The sequence below is a fragment of the Daphnia pulicaria genome, chromosome 4, assembly GCF_021234035.1.
Source record: "Daphnia pulicaria isolate SC F1-1A chromosome 4, SC_F0-13Bv2, whole genome shotgun sequence".
NCBI classification, from domain to species: domain Eukaryota; kingdom Metazoa; phylum Arthropoda; class Branchiopoda; order Diplostraca; family Daphniidae; genus Daphnia; species Daphnia pulicaria.
Window position 1 is genome coordinate 4,258,108 of NC_060916.1, and position 16,596 is coordinate 4,274,703.

The window sequence follows — 16,596 nt, forward strand, 5'->3', positions numbered from 1 at the left end:
CAATATAAAGTAACAGCCAGCCCCCTTCGGTTTGATTTCTCCGCTGAACCAACACGACGAAAACAATCGGTTATTGGATCTAAACCGAGCAGTTTAGAGGCTCCTCCTAAATAACACACACGGCGCTCACCGATCAAGAAAAACCAAAAAAGAAACCAAAAAAACAACATCTAGAACATTGTGAATATTGATAGCGCATATCCTTCACAACAATAGTTCGATAAATCATCCACTTTTTTGTTACTATAAAGGAGCTCAGCAGAATATATGGTGGCCTTCAATTTCTATAGCCGTGCGTTTGAAAAGAAATAATAATAACAATAATAAATGGCCGTGTAACTTATTCTGGGGTTCTTCAAGTCTCAAAAGAACGATCACGGATCCATCTTCATCCATCAGGTGAACCAGTGGGCTACGGAGCGAAAGGGGGCTACTTCAGAAGGATTTTTTGTCTTCTTTCTTTCTTACTATACCTTTGATAAATATAGTAGTAGTACTATATATATTACCATTTCTCTCTGTACGGTAAGAGTTTGATCGTTTTGAACCGTCTTCTTTCTCTTAAAAGTTTCGTAATTCAACAAGTGGCACTTATCACAAAAGAAGAAGGATAGCTATAAAAGAAAAAGAGAGAAAAAAGGGCCATTGATTTATCGAGCCGGGCAATAAGATGGAGCAAGTCTATCATTTCATCCTCATGGGGTTCTCTCCGCTGCTGCTGCTGCTGCTGTCCAACCGGTTGAACAGTTTCTACTCCTCCCATTTCTGGGAGAAGAGTCAAGTCGCTCATTGAGCTACTCTTTGCCTATGATGGCGATTATCGCTGGGGTAGGAAAAGAAGGAATCCAATGAATCACTGGGCTTCTTCTTCTTCTTCTTCTTTATCCGCATTTCTACCTTGAGCTAATCACTGCCGAAGAGCTAACCCCGAACAAGGGAAAAAGTGGGAGGTACCTGGACTCTTTATAAGCACACGTCGCATACATTAAGGAGAGAAAAGAATGACGTGTATATAGCAGCTCGGTAGTAGTAGTGCCTAGTCAACTATTATCCCCCCCCCCTCCTCCGTTAAAAAAAATGTGCGAGACGTACATTTCTTTCTAATGCCTTCAAGTGGAAATGATTTGATCGATAGAGACGTCACTGCCCCCTAAAACCCCTCGGTCTCTGTGTGTGTGTGTTGTAGACGATCTATCTTTTTCTTTTCTTCTTTCTCACCACCGGCTTCTTCTTCTTCCTATTTGAACGATATTTCCCAATCGAAAAAAAATTTCAAATAAATAAAATTTCGAAACAAAATTTTCGTGTGTCACCCTCCCCGTTTGTTCGGGTGATTTCATCGCAACATAATCAATCGATCGTTTTGTTTTCTTTGATTTTCGTTTGTTTGTTTTTTCCGGTCGACCGGTCCCGTCTTCCCCCTCAAGAGTCGCGCGGTCTTTCTTTTCCATTTAAATATCTCAAAATGTCCCCCTTTTTCTGTTTTGTTTTTGTCTTTTTTTTCTTCTCTGTGCTGCGTGAAGCTGAAGCATGTTATATCTTAACACAGGGAAACGGTTCGGCGTCTTCTTCTTCTTGCTATCCCCAAAGAGGTTGTCTGTGTGTGCGTCGCCATTGTTTGTTTGATGCAGCGGGACAGAGAGACAAGCGTGGGATCTTGTCATCTTACAAAATAGATACAAACGCGGACACACGGAGTGAAAGGCAAAAAGGCAGAGAGAGACCCCCCCATGGAATATTGATTCGCCATTGATACGCCGCCGCCGCTGTTGCGGTTGCCGCCATCTCTCCCTCCCTCTCCTATATTATAGATATACATATACCTATATACTATATATACTATACAGTATATAAATACAAATATTCTTGAACAAATAAATGATTTTTTTTTCTATCCTTTTCTTTCATTTTCTTCTTCTTCTTCTTCATCTCCACATCTCTACTCGATTCGTACCGTCCTGGCTCGGCGCAAGACTCGGCGGGAGAAATGAACGCGAAGGCGAACAAGAAGAAGAAGAAGAAGAAGGACTTTGTGATTGTACGCCGCGGGACCACCCACACAACACCCGTTATCTCGGCGTACACAAGAAAACAATGGGACTCTCTCTCTCTTTTTCTTTTTTCTTTCTTTCATTCTTTATTTTTCCCGAAAACTTTTTCTCCTACCCCATCCTCTCATAATTCCATCCAGGACTCTGTGTTCCCTATTGAAATTATCGATTGCCAATCTGACTCTCCCGTAGACGTCGATGATGACACTAAAATAACAAGGAAGGACCCTCTCCATTGAAATTCAAGCCATTAGCCCATTCATTTCATTTCATTTCCATGTCGACAATGAAAGAAATGCCCCAGTGGTGACCTATTAAAAAAATAAAAGCGAAACAAGACGAGAGAAAAGAAGAAAAAAAAGGGACAAAACCAAGACAACAACAACAAAAAACTACTTGGAAGAAGAAGACGAAGAAGAAGTATTATAATAATAATAATACGAAGCCGAAAAAAGATAATCCAAGGCTTAATTTCATTTTAACGAGCTCTCCGCTTTGCTGCAGCAGCAGTACCTACTAGTACTACATATCTCTACACACTGACTTGGCTATGTAAAGCTGCGTGGTGTGCTGCTTGATGATGATGCGCTTCATTATATTCTTTTTTATCCAATGAAGGACGGAAGAAAAAAAATACAAAAATGAGTGGGGCAAAAGGAAAAAAAAAATAAGAATTCAACCAGACTGGCCTGTGAGCTGGCCCCGGCTCAACTTAGTCATCCTTCAAGATGAATCAAATCCATCCAGTCATCCTGAGAACTTTTCATAATAATAGTGATTTAATATCTCCCAAAGGGTGACGTGGGCAGAATTCACTCGAGCGCATATAGGACGAACGACTAGCTCTCTCTCTTATCCATCCAGTATATAAATATAAATTGTATAATACATTTCGATGTGGACTGGACAAACGACAAACGATACGCACCTTCTATCGTGCGCATAAAACCATTCCCCATCGCCCTACAAACCCAGCCAAAAATTTGGAAGAAAAAATCAAAAGGTCCATACAGCTGATATCAATCGGACGCACGAAGAATAAAAAGGACGGGCAAAGGATTCTTAATTTTCAATTGCCGTCCAAGAAAAACTGATCTCATTTCCAGATTGACTCTTAATGACTTTGTGGTGGTGGTAGAATGTGGCGCCGAATTATTTTCCAACATTTTTTTGGTTGTTGCTGCTGTTGTTTCTCCGGTGCACGCACACACATCATCCTCCACTAGCTGCACAATGGGCCAGAGAGCGATGGAGGAGTATAAGAAGAATCAAGGAGTAAGAAGAGAGAATGAAGAAAACAAAAAAAAAAGGTGAAGAAAAGCGAAACTTTTTCATTCTCTTTTTTTGTTGTTGTTGTTGTTGTTCTTCTCTCGGTGGTTGTCCTACTTCTCAGTAACTCCCCTTCTCCTCTCCTCCTCCTACTATTTTTCTCTTCTGGCTTATTTGCTCCCCTATAAAAACTAAGAGTTCTCACGCTGCGCAAGTGTATATACTATAACCCTTTCATTCGGGAGAGTGGGGGGGAGGCGAATGAACGCGAACGAAAAAAGCAAATGGAGATAGGAAACGGCAATCTTTTTCGCTTCGAGAGAAACGTCAATGTCGGGAAAATAGTGAGGCGACAGGTTTTTCTTTTTTCAAAAAATAAAGATAGAAAAACTTTGAGTGTTTTTGATCGGGCCGGATGTTTCTTCTCGAACGATTTGAATACAAAATTATATATATAACAAGAAAAAGCTACGGCGAGCTCGAAAGCACCTGGCTGATGTTATAGACACACACACAAGCACATTCCAGCCCTCGAGGGGATTTATTTCTTTTTTTTTTCTCGGCTCTTTTTTATTTTTTATTATTATTCTTTTCATTCTCTTTGTTAAATGTATTCCATCATCGAGCTTAAAGGGAGGTCGGCGCACTTGCTCTACGGGATACTTGAAGCTTAAAGACAATCAACACCGGGCGTTTGTCTGTGCGTGTGTGTGTGTGGCTCCTTTTCTCCTCTTAATTGATGAAGTGGCCCCCCCAACTGAAATGCCACAGCATTTGCTTCCCTCCAACAACCCAAAAAAAGAGACGGGCCAGAAGAAGAAAAAAACCCACCCTGGCTTGTTAGGGAATCAGTAAAGAGGGGGCTGTCACATCGAGTGTGGAGAGAGATTCATCATTCCTTTTACAGTAGGTATAAGAGGCTAGACCTGGGGGTAGTACATATATACGATGACAAAAGGGTGCCAGTAGTTGATTGCCACTCGAGTTAAAGTGGGGTTGCGACCCCTTCTGACAGGCTCTCTCTCCCCCCATGACAGTGGTGACACTAAAACTTCATTGATAATGTAAAGCTTTCACCGATGATGAGCTCTCTCTCACCTTGCTGGAAGTAGTTGGCCTTCCTGACGTAGACACACACCAGGGCCATGAGCTGCAGCTGGGACAGGCGCTGTCGTGTTGAGGCCGGCAAGGGGAGCAGGTCTCGCAGGTGACCTATCTCTGTGTTGATCAGGTCACGGCGCAGCTTGCTGGCCCCCTTGGTCGACTTGCTGGCATCGAAGCTGCTAAAGAATATATAAAAAAGGAAAAGGTGATGAATGAGATGGCCCACAATCCAATTCGGGACACAACAACCTGAAATGAGGAAAGCTGTTAATGATAATGCACAATAAAATCAATTCACTAATGACTAGGAGATTCCAACCGACGAAAGCGAGGCAAACCATCCTTCTACGGTGGTGGGCCCATCAGGCCATATACTCGTTCGTTTGTTTTTCTATACCTCTAGAATATTTCATTGATGAACAATTTCCCGAAGAGAGTATAAATCAATAACACACGTCGAGATCACGACAGAGATATTGCCGAATTTATTCGCAGAGCAGCAGGGGAAAAAAGTAAAAAACGATCCAGTTATAAAAAGAAACCCAGAATCCACCATGTGGAGATGAGCCAGCAGACGAAAAAGATGATTGTTTTTGGTTTTCTTTTGTTTTCTTGTTTACGTTTTTAAGCGCGCGCAGTTCAAGAACAATAAATCAACTCTCAAAGAAGTTCCCTGGGTAAAATTGCTGATTTTTAGTGAGGAACAGGAAGAGGGAGGCCACAGCCCGTGTCATCAAAATCCCGAAAGTTCACTCAGAATCAGTTGGCTGGCGCACTTATTTGCCCAACGACCAACGACGACGACGACGACGATACGATACGTCGTAAAGCATTTCCCCTCTTTCCTAATTTTTGTCTCTTTTTTGTCTGTTTTTCTTGTTTAGTTTTTTTATTATTATGATTGTCATTATAATCAACACAATCAGAGAGACGAACGCAATAAAGACGGGGGTAAAAACGAACAACAACAGAAAAAAAAAGTCCAACAACATTTTCCGGAGCTCTCGTCATATGTTGTTGTTGTTGTTGTTGTAGGTTTTTTTAACTCCGTTGACTTTACGAGCCCATTCCATCAAGCAACGAAGAAGAAAAGGGAAATAAAGAGAGTCTCATTGCAGCACTCTAGTGACGTTTTTCTTTCATTTCGGGAAACAATAATAAAAATGGGATGATGATCCTTTTGGTCAGAGGTGCACGGTGGTCGTAAAAAGAAAAAAAAACCCAAAAGAAGAAGAAGAAGTTGACGACTTGAGCCATTGGCAATTGAAATGGTTCCAGTAAAAAACCGAAAGGAATAATAGCCATTAGACAGATTTTCTTTCCCGCATTTATTTTTTTCTCTTTTCAAAAAATAAAATAAAAAAAAGAGACAGAAAAGATGATGATGGGAGAGAGAGAAATGCCACCAACCAGTAGCTAAAACGGTTATCGAATCGTAATCTTTTCTATGGCAGCTGAGCGACTACCTCTCTCTGCTAAGGTACATAAGCTGGAGCAGTAGTAGCAGCGCATTCCCCATCGTAAGGGACATGCAGCAGAGGAAAAGAAAAGAGAATATCAAAATTCCCTTTTGTCGGCATGATCGATCTCATTCCGGACATTCTACTTTACGTATATATATATATTCTTATCACCCCCCCCCCCCCACTTTTTTTTACATATACATATAATATTCCTATGATGTGATTTCAACAATATGTTTTCATACGCGCTGTTTAATATATACGTATGTATATATATTTAAACGCGCAGTCGGAATAATATGAAATGGTTGGGGATGAAACCAGTTTACTAGACAAGGTCTCTCTCAATTTCTACCTAATCGCAAAAGTCGAGGTCGTTCGCGACGGCCAAAAACCAAAACGCCAGAGAAATAATCATCTCTCCCGTTTTTTTGTTTTTTCTGCTTTTAAACGGAATTCGAGTTCTGCAGGTGTTTGATAAGTTTGGGCAATGACATCACACACACAGGTGAACCAGGACGACGATTGCCGTTTGGGGAAAAAGCTCTACGTTGCTAGTTAGACTATACTACTATAGACACTATAACACTGGTTGCTGCTACCTAGGAGAGTGCTGGGGGTATAGACGTCCATTATACATAAAAATAAAAGGTGCGACAAGTCTTAATAATAACCACCACCTTTTTTTGTTTCTCCCTTGGAGAGTTGGAAGAAGATAACAACCTAACATCTCTCTTTCTCTCTCTCTCTCTCTAGCTGGTGGTGGTTATATAGTAGAGCAATTCAGCCCTGAAGCCAACTTATTTCGGGGTTGCTCTGGGCCACAAGGTCTCCCTGTCTGCGCCAGCGTCGCCGGAAGTGGACCACAAAATGTTACTTCATTCTTTTTTTCTTTTTTCCTTCTTATATATCGTATATATATATTCTTTCCTTGCACCGTCTTCTTTTTTAAAGGTGACCGGTAAAAGGAAAAAAAAAATAAGTCGAAAATTGGAGCCGTTTAAATGGAACCTGAGGAATTCTTTCTCTTCTTCGGCTGAGACTCTTTTCCAGTTAATTCTTTTCCATTTTTGTTTTTTCGAGGAACCTATACTAGGCTATACTGCATCTTCTATCAAGTATCTATTAATACATTTTGAAATGCGTTTATACACTCTCGGCTCTCCACAAAACTGCAACACTGCTGCATCAAGCAGAGAGAAAAGGGCCATCAAAAGATATGGGAAACCGTAAATCATTTCGCTTCCTCTCTAAAAGGAATGACGACGACGCTTGCGCAATTAAATACAATGTGAACTCTCCATGTTGATAAATTGAAGCCCCGGTGTGTGTGTGTGTCCGCTCTTATATGTATGTAGGCCTTATATTTTGCTGGGCTGTTGAAAAAGAATCTATCCGAGATAGAGTTAATTACGGGCAGCAGGCAGGCTATGGGGCGCGACTCTCGTTAAGAGGCCTTCAATTATAATATATTCTTGCTGGTGATGGCTAGAGCTAATTATCACATTACGATTAGTTAAACCTTTCTTCTTTCTTAGATATATCCAATACGACGAAAAAACAGCAGAGACGGACAGTCGTTTTAATATTCTACAGTCACATTATTATATAATAATAATATCCTTTTGCCCAGCCGGGGTAGAATAAGTAAAAAAGGGGGTGAAACAGTCCGTTCTCTCTAATAACCACCTGTGCCAACTGCTGGCATTCAAATCATCAAAAGGAAATCAACTAATAATAATAACTCGTCTCATTTTTTTTTTTGGCCATTTGCTTGTGCTGCTGACCAGCTATTCCAGTCTGAATAGATAATCTGGAGAATTTCATGCAACCGTCTGTTAACGTCAACGTCTAACTGTCAACGTCCTTGCCAGTTGTAGACTGGACCGTGATGACATTCGTCTCCTATCGGCCTCGTTTTTTTTAAATATTTTTTGTTTTTGTGTTTTAAGACTTTCCCATTGGTTCCTGCTGCGACTAGCAAACAAAAGAAACTCTCGAGATGACGTAAGTCGTTCACTTATGGCAAAAAACCAAAAAACCAGTTGCCGAACTTTTCGAGTGAGCAAAAAATAAAATAATAAATAGAAAAACGAGTCAAACAATAAAGCAGATTTTTTGCGTTCTTGTTTAAACAAAAAGAGAGAAAACACGCGGGCTATGCATAATACTTGTCCTCCTTGGCTGATGTGTCTCTCTAGCTACGGTCTATCCTCCGATATCATGGGAAACATGAAGAGATACGGAAGCAACCGCTCAAGCAGTTCACCGCCGAACTAGTTTTACCCGTGTACCTACACATGTAAGTATAACAAACAAAGACGATGACGAAGGTGAACCGACAAACAGTGGGAAAAGCAAAATAAATAAATAAGGAGCCGACGACGCTTTTGTTTGGTTTGTCCTTAATGTCTCGTTGGTATCACAGCAAAGTTGCTGGCGCAAAAGAGATGTGTCAGATTGCGACAAACGGATTATCGCAAATTGATAACAAATAAAAGCAAATCGCTTCAAGGGGGGAAACTTATTGGCCTGATGGATTCATTCGAGCCTGACGTCCCGACTCTTGTTTGTATATCAATATTTGTTTTTTGTTTTGTTTTTTGTATTATATTATATTATATTATCCGATAAATTCCCGCAGTTTGTCCCGGAACACCTACCGAGTCGGCTTCAATGTCCCGCACGATTGAAATAAAACCGTCGTGTCCTTTTCTTTATGCTATACGTTCTGTCATCATTTAACAAAAGGGACTAAATAGAAAAAAGATGAAAGGTACGCCGATTATTTATTTTTCAAAAATAATTTCAATATAAAATATTGTCTCTTGATGCGATATTATTCTTTTCGACAGAGCAAATTGTTTTCTCTCGAATTTGACAGGAGACATAATATAGCTAAGAAATGTTCGATGATATTATACAGCAAACTCTGTGCTCTAACAACACTTCCGGAATGCGCCAGCCAAAATATCGGTCGGCGGCGGCGGGCGTATTCGAAATATTTTTGGGAAACTCGGCAAAAGACAATCGCATATATTTACAGACATGTGAACGAAATAAATTAAGGGAGAAAAAAAACTCGAACAAGGACTAATAAAAAATTACAGACGGAAAGTAAAAAAATAAAAAAAAAAAGGGCGCGCATATATGAACCAGACTCCACAAATGAATCGGCTCATTATTCTTAATGATAGGAATTAGACGATTCTTCTTGAAATAATTACTCGCTGAGCTCGTTGCAAAGCGCTGATGCGCCAGGGAAAAAAGAAAGAAAGAAGAAGAAAAAAAAGAGAAAGACGTATACAGGTATATTATATCTGTGCTGCTGAGATGTTAGTCGGTTTGTAATGCGACCGGAGTATAGAGTTGTCGGAGCTCCTCTTATTCATTTTACGGACTGCGGGGATGAATACAAAACGCGCGGGATCCTCTCCGACCGTCTGTCTGTCATGGAGAGAGCGTGTGTGAATTTCACACGACCCCTTCATATCTCTCCTGTATATGTGTATAGGCTCTATGAGCACTGCACAACACACACACACATATACGTACCTGTGTGTAGCTACATAAATAAATACGGAGAGACTCTCTCAGCTTCTTTTCTTTTTTGCCAGGATGAGAGAGAGAGACAATCACCTGGCCTCCCTCCCCCAAATGAATAGAGAGAGGCACACGCAACTCTTGTCAACTTTCACGCTGCTCCTGCCTAGGCAACTCATTTTCGTAGACCTTTCGCTCATTAAACGCTGCGGAAAAAATCGTTGCGTAACATCCCGCGTTCGCTATCCACCGCTGTCAACCTGATAAATATTATTATGAAATGTTTTTCTTTTTCTAGTTTTACAAAAATAAACGAGCTCAGATATCCGAAAAAAGATTCGTGGACACACAAGCGAAAAATAGAAAAAAAGAAAAATAGAAAAGGGGAAAACGATCGAAACGAATCGCAGTTTTGAGACATTTATAATGCGCGCTGGATGAATGTCTGCTGGCGCATTCCCGACAATCGAACGTCCGTGCATAATGCGATAAACTTGTAAACTGACCTATTCCTGCATCACCCAGCACACAAAGAGTATATGTATGTACATATATATATATATATCTATGTATAAATATAGTTTCCATGGAAATGGGCCATTAAAACGCCTTTTTCCACCTTTATATTCTTTTGTGTTTGTTTCTTATTATTTCACCACTTTTTCTTTTGTCGTTATTTATGTGAATGTCGACATTTAACGGAAACTGGCCCAGTTATTCTTTTTGACTGGACAACAACACGCACTCTGGAACCCTGCCACCACTAGTATAACGGCTCTATCTGGAAAAAGAATAAATGTCGTCAAATCCATCATCGCTAATGTTTTCATTTTTGTAGAAAATCAAATTTATTTCCCAAAACGTCGCGTCGGCTCTTTTTTTCTGACAGTCCTGATTCGATTTACATTTCGAAATTTATATTTTCTACAACTGTCCCATTTCGCCACTTATTTTTAAAAGTGGCGCTAATTTCCTTTGAACGCCCGCGGCTTTTTCTTCCCCAGAAAATAAGACTTTGTCGTTCACAACAACTTATTGACTATTTAACAAAAAAGAAAAGAAAACCAATAATACGTGTGCTGAGTTGCTCTCGTGATCGGCACGACCCACACGGTGTTCCATGTCACTACACGCAAGAAACAACCCTCCCTGCCCCCTCTCTATCTTTAACACCCGGCTTATCTTCTATAGTAAATAGTCAACTGATGACTTGACACGATATCGCATTGGTGTTTTTTCCCCAATTGACATTTTAAATTTGACATTTTAACTTTTTTCCGAGAAAAATTGAGATTAGCCCGACGCGCGAAATTCAAATGAATCAAATAATGTTAAAAATATTAACGTAGATCTGTGTACAGCTTAAGAGCGATGATGGGATTGTGCTGTTTGGAGTGTGTGTGTGTGTGTGTGTGTACTCCTCAATTATCATCATCATCATCATCATCATCGTGATGGCGATGTGTGTAAGTCGCCCGCAGCGCAGTGCGGCTTTTTTCTTCTTCTTCTTCTTTCGTTCGTTCGGTGCTGTGAGCCGGGCTGGCGTCCGGGTCATTCATTCAAATTACCATCAACTTTTTTCTTCTTCTTCTTCGTCTTCCTTCCTTCTATTTTTTCGTCCATGTACATCAACTCCTCCGCCTTCTTCTTCTTCTTCTTTTTTCCTTTCTATACTCGTCGTCGCTCTCTATCCGAGTCGTTCACTCACTCACTCACTCGCATATGATCGTTAAAACTAAATGCGACCACCATTTCCCCCTCCCTCTCGTCTCTCCTTCTTGCTGCAGTTCAGTTCATTCATGTCGACCTTGCGCCTTCTTCTCTATCCACCAAGACCGGCGAGATTCTTCTATTTTTTTCCTTTATCGTGTCGTTATACTTTTTCTATTCGCTTTTCCAGCCGACTCTTCTCTCTCTCAGGTGTGTGTTCTCCTTTTTCTTGATTCTTCTTTTTTTTTGTTTTTGATACGACTGCAAGGGTTATTATATAGTCTATATATAATACCTCTATCCAACGGTATAATACATTCAGCGGGGGAGAGAGACGAATCGCGGTCCGCCGGAATGATTCTAGGCGATTCACGCGGCCGGATGGCGTCAATCATCCATCGGCCTAGTTCGGATATATTTCACTCTATATACCTATTATAGGACGACGACACTTTTGGCCTTTACCATTATGCGCGCTAATAAAAGAACTAACCTACAATAAAAAACCACCAAAAATTGATTTCCAAAAATAAGTTTTTGAAAAGTAAATTTTTTGGCGCTTTAAAATTTTGGTTTTTTAAAAACAAAATAAAGTTTTGATTATTTTTGGGATTTTTGCGTTTCCAAATATATGCGAAAACCTGCTGGAGTTGGGCGGGCAACACGTGTATACAACACACAAACGGGCAGCAGAAGAAGAAGAGAATGAACGCAACCCGGATCTAAAAATTCTCCTCTTGTGTGTGCACAACACACACTCACACACACTCACGCAAACAACAAACAGAGCGCGAGCCTCTTGTGTTTGCGTTTAGTGTTCCTATTTGTTATTATTTCCCTTATTTTTTTTGGTTATACTATGTTAGCTTATAATACGCACACACAAGAGAGAAAAGGAGGAGACGGTTATTCATCTATATCATTACACCGTCTCAAAGTTTTCCTATAGTGGATTTCGCCAAAAAACTCCCTCGAAATAAAAGGGAAAATAAAAATAAAAAACAAACAGATGAAATGTTTATCTCCTTCCCGTTTTCGTCGAGTGAAATGATTCTCTTTTCTAAAAGGCCAACGTTGTTATTCAACTTTGAACACTTGTGTCGGCTAATATAGACCCCAAATTGATACATATCCGTCGGCAAAAGACATTTTCCATCTGCAATTTCTCAGCTTTTGTTAATAGATAAATCGAAATGTTCGGCATTTAACGACTAAATTAACGCGCGTTGTCCGATTTAACATTTTTTCTTTTTATAAGAGGAAAGAAGAAGAAAAAGATTTTTTTCAGCTTCTTCCTCTCTTTTCTTTAAATTAGATAGCGTGACTGACCTGCACATTTGAATGATATCCTGCATCGGTAATAGAAACGAACTCCCGTAGCTGAATCTCTTCTTCCCCCCTTTTTATTTTTTCGCTTGTTGTTCTTCTTCTTCTTCTTTTCTTCTGGTCGTTATTATGATGATTATTATTTAGTCTTTTTCTATTTGTTGTGTACTGCTGCTGCTGGTCTCTATCTTCAAATTTCTCCTTTTGATACAACAGTCACAACAAACTGGCAGCAGAAGAAACAAAAACAACGAAAAACAACAATTTGATGGGGGGGTTGATGGTCGCCGGCGTCGTCGACGTCGTCGTATAGCCTCCGGATTTGTTTTTTTCCTTCTTCCTCCCTCCGATTACGACCCCAATGAAGTAGAAGAAGAAGAAGAATAAAATAAAATAAAAAAACCCCAGACGAAATAGATTGCGATTTACAGTCTTTGTGTGGGGACTGGCACGGCACTGAGTGAAAAACAACTTTTTGAAAAAAATTCGAAATGAAAAAAAATAAAATGGCAGTCCAACGACACAAACTACCGGCGGAATATTTTTGCGGTGTAGGTGGTATATAATATGATAGAGAGGCAAGGGGGGCCGAAATCAAAAATGAATCGGGAACGCAACACTTTTGGGTTGATCAAAAACTATGGGGGGAAACATGCACCTGGGTCGGGAAAAAAAATTGCGTGAATTTTCGGAAAACTAAAACAAAACTTTTTCGGGAGATTTTGAATTTGACAAATTTTTTAAAATAGGGTACGACGGGGTTGGGGGAGGTTCCGTCTCGGACGGAGCAGCCCGGTCGACTGGAGAGTTCCCGACTCAGGTAAGAGCCACTTAACAGTTACCTCTCTCTACTGGTGGTGTGTGTGTGTATAGAGAGAGAGAGAGAGAGGGAAGGATAGGAAGGAGAAGAAGAAAATAACAAAAAAATAAAATTGTGGAAAAAAGAGAGACGGTGTGGGTTTGTGTGTAGCGCCCACCCATTTTCCCTTGACTGTCTCTTTTTGGCCTGAAGAGAGGCACCTAGCGGCGGCTTTCTCCTCTTATTCTGTCCTACGAAAAAGAAGAAGAAGAAGAAAAAGAAAAAACAAATTCGCTTCGTTCCAATCTACGGTAAATATATTAATAATAATAATAATAATAACACTACTCTATAAGCTACTACTACTTGCTTTTGAACTTTGACCGATGAACTCTTAGGATGTATAAATAAAGAGCATTGTTCCGCTCCGCTAGCTCTATATATATATGTGATACACATTTATATATACGTAGGTATAGACGATAGATATACACCTCGACGCTGCGCTAAAACCTGGAACCCAATTCGGAAGCCATCCATTAAAAACTCTATATACACTCGACCCGCCTATTTTCCTTCTAAAACGGTCTCTCGTAAAAAAGGTGGAAAAAAAGGCGAAATCAAAAGCAATTTTGTCGAGGAATTTTGAAGTTTTTACTCCGAGAATCAAATGCGCAAATGAATCGAAAAACTATTCGAGGAATGCGCAATTTTAATATAGTGGAACTTGAGCTTCTCTCTCGGTTGAATGTGTGTATCGTCCATACAGACAGAGGAATGACGCCAGTCGACATTCGTTTTTTCTCCTTTGGATATCCCCGCTCATAAATTTTAATTGGTATACGATAAGTGTATAGATGTGTGTCTCTGGCATCCGCTAGATATGTTACAGACGAAAGGCGACGCGCTGGAGAAATGAAAAAAAGGAGCCACCGAAAATGGACAGAAAAATTGAGACATTGACTATAGCTCTTTTAGGCTGTCTGCTCCTGCTGCTCCTGTCCCGTCAAACAAAACACTCAAGACAAATATCAAAGAAAAAGGAGAGAATTGATCACATTCAACAATGCTGCGCTTCGTCTATTAGAAACGAATCAAAAAGCCCCCAAATGCACCTATAGCATGGCATATATTCAGTCGGTCAGTTTTGATAGGGACGAGCTGAAAGAAATACCATGGGAAAGTGACGCTCCTACGGGATACACACAGCAGCAGCAGCAGCGGAATGATGAAAGGGAAACGAGTTCTTTCATTTCGTATCGTCGCTTTTTTTTAAATAAAAATGTTTCGTCTCGTCTAGAGTATATAATTGACTCGGCTGATGCGCCTAGGATTATTTCTCATTTCTCACCGGCGACTTGTTAGTTGCTTTTCTATGTCATCGCCAATCAATGCGGCGTGAATTCATAGCGAACACTGGACAGGGACGACTATTAGAATTGTGCCTCCAGCTATTGGAGAAATGCACAGTACCGTACGGTATATACGCACTAATATTCACGTTGTATGTGTAAGGAAATCCAGCCAGTGAGTTATATCATCGTCAATTCGGATGGATATGTACAAGAACGAATAAGAGTGGGGGGATAGCAGCAGCAACACTAACTGTCTTTGAGTGCGTATATATATAATCATTGCCGGATGGATCTAATGCGATATATCAGATAATCACAGGTTCTGGCATCACCACCAGCAGCAACTGCACAGTAAATTTAACCTCTCTCTTCTTTTTTTTCTTCTTCTTCTAAAAAGAAAAGAAAGAAATGAAAAGAATTTTAAATTAAACCCTTTTTTTTCTTCTTCTTCTTTTAGTCGAACGCCTCCAGCTGGAAATTCAAAACTCTATATTTAATCGCGCAGCGTTACACAATGTGTGTGTGTGTGTGCTGCCTTTTGCCTGTGTGTAACGTCTATAACAGCTCGGCGTTCTCCATCCAGCATATCCCCTCCCTGAGATGATGATGATGATGATTATCATATTCCTTCGGCTGCTTGTCAATTGGAAGGAGCCAAATAAAAAAAAAAAAAGGAATCGATGTAGACCAGATGGGCATTGTTACATAAGTATATACATACATACAAATATACACATAGCAGTCTGACTCTGCTACTCGACCCCCTTTTATTTTTTATACCTTCATAGTTGGTCCATCGTCGCCGGTATAGTCGCGTCGCAAGGATTTTATTCTTTATTTCTTTCCCATTGATGATTAATTTCCGATTGATAAGATCTCTCTCTACTATCCCTTTTTTTCTTCTTCTTCTGTACGGTCTGAAAGGAGGAAAAAGGAGAGATGGAATTGAAGGAAAGGTGCTTGATGGACTATTCAAAACGTCTAGAGATTTCTTGCCCTTAAAATAAATATATTGGAGGAGAAAGAAAAGAAGGGAATAAGAAAGGGCCACTGAAGCTACCGTTTTCCCTTCCATTATGGCTGGCTCTTATCTTTTCCTTCTTCTTCTTCTTCTTCTTTTTTGGCTTTTTATATTCGAAAAGTCACACACAACAACAACAACAACAACAACGCAGCGACGGGCTGCTGCCGGATGGCTGCGACTACACACCACTGGAACTGGCTGGGCTGCTGGCTGCTGTATAGCACTCAAATGCCTGAACAAACGAAACACTCCCAGATGCTTTTATGTACATGCTCTATACGTTAGATTGAGTGAGAGCTATAGCTATAGAGAGCTATAGCTGGAAAGAAAAAAAGAGAGGCTCGTCTAGAGCTCCTTTTTGCTTCTTGTCCGCATTCAGATCAGATTCCCTGATTTCTCCACTGAATTATAAATATGTAATATATAAAATCAGAAAAAAGAAGGGGGTCCCTTGACCTTATAGAGAAAGAAAGAAATGTCAGACAAATGTCGAGATCTATAGAAACGACGTGTCTCTTTTTTCCTCCTTTTCTTTTAGACGTGTGTGTAGAGTTTTCATCTCTCTATTTGCGCTGCGAGGAGAAAATTGAAATAATAAAAAATATATAAAAAGAGTCTATAAAATGTTAAAGGTAAGAAAAACAAAAAAACAAGAAAAGGCTTATATAATTCCATCAGCGAGTGGCTCCCACGTCTTTCCATTCTTCTTCTTTTTACGGCGTTTCATTAGAAAGTTGAAACCGGACGTTCCTCTCCAGCACAACAGATTTTTCCATTTGGACATTGAAGTATATGGTGGTGGTAGAGCTATATGTGTACGCGTATATACATATTTTCCTTCCATTATTATTACACCCATCACCAGCAGCAGCAGCACACAACTATTTTCAAAATGTAAAATGCACCGGGCGCTTGTATATTATTATATTGCATTATTTATTTTTGACGCTAT

At 40.1% G+C, this 16,596-nt stretch overlaps 1 protein-coding gene across 5 annotated transcripts in view; it reads right to left on the reverse strand.

Annotated features, from left to right (window-relative positions):
* Positions 1-13,337, reverse strand: part of LOC124337950 — a 47,121-nt gene extending 33,784 nt beyond the window's left edge. Inside the window, exons 1-2 of one of the 5 annotated variants that reach the window (XM_046791976.1) lie at positions 12,470-13,337; positions 4,419-4,600 (exon numbers count right to left, since the gene is read on the reverse strand). In XM_046791976.1, coding sequence (XP_046647932.1) covers positions 4,419-4,600; positions 12,470-12,495 — 208 coding nt within the window. In that variant the 5' untranslated portion in view covers positions 12,496-13,337. Of the gene's footprint in view, positions 1-4,418; positions 4,796-4,821; positions 5,005-12,469 lie in introns of those variants that run through there. The other 4 variants (XM_046791975.1, XM_046791977.1, XM_046791974.1 and 1 more) reach the window with 4 other exon arrangements.
* Positions 13,338-16,596: the final 3,259 nt, after the last annotated feature.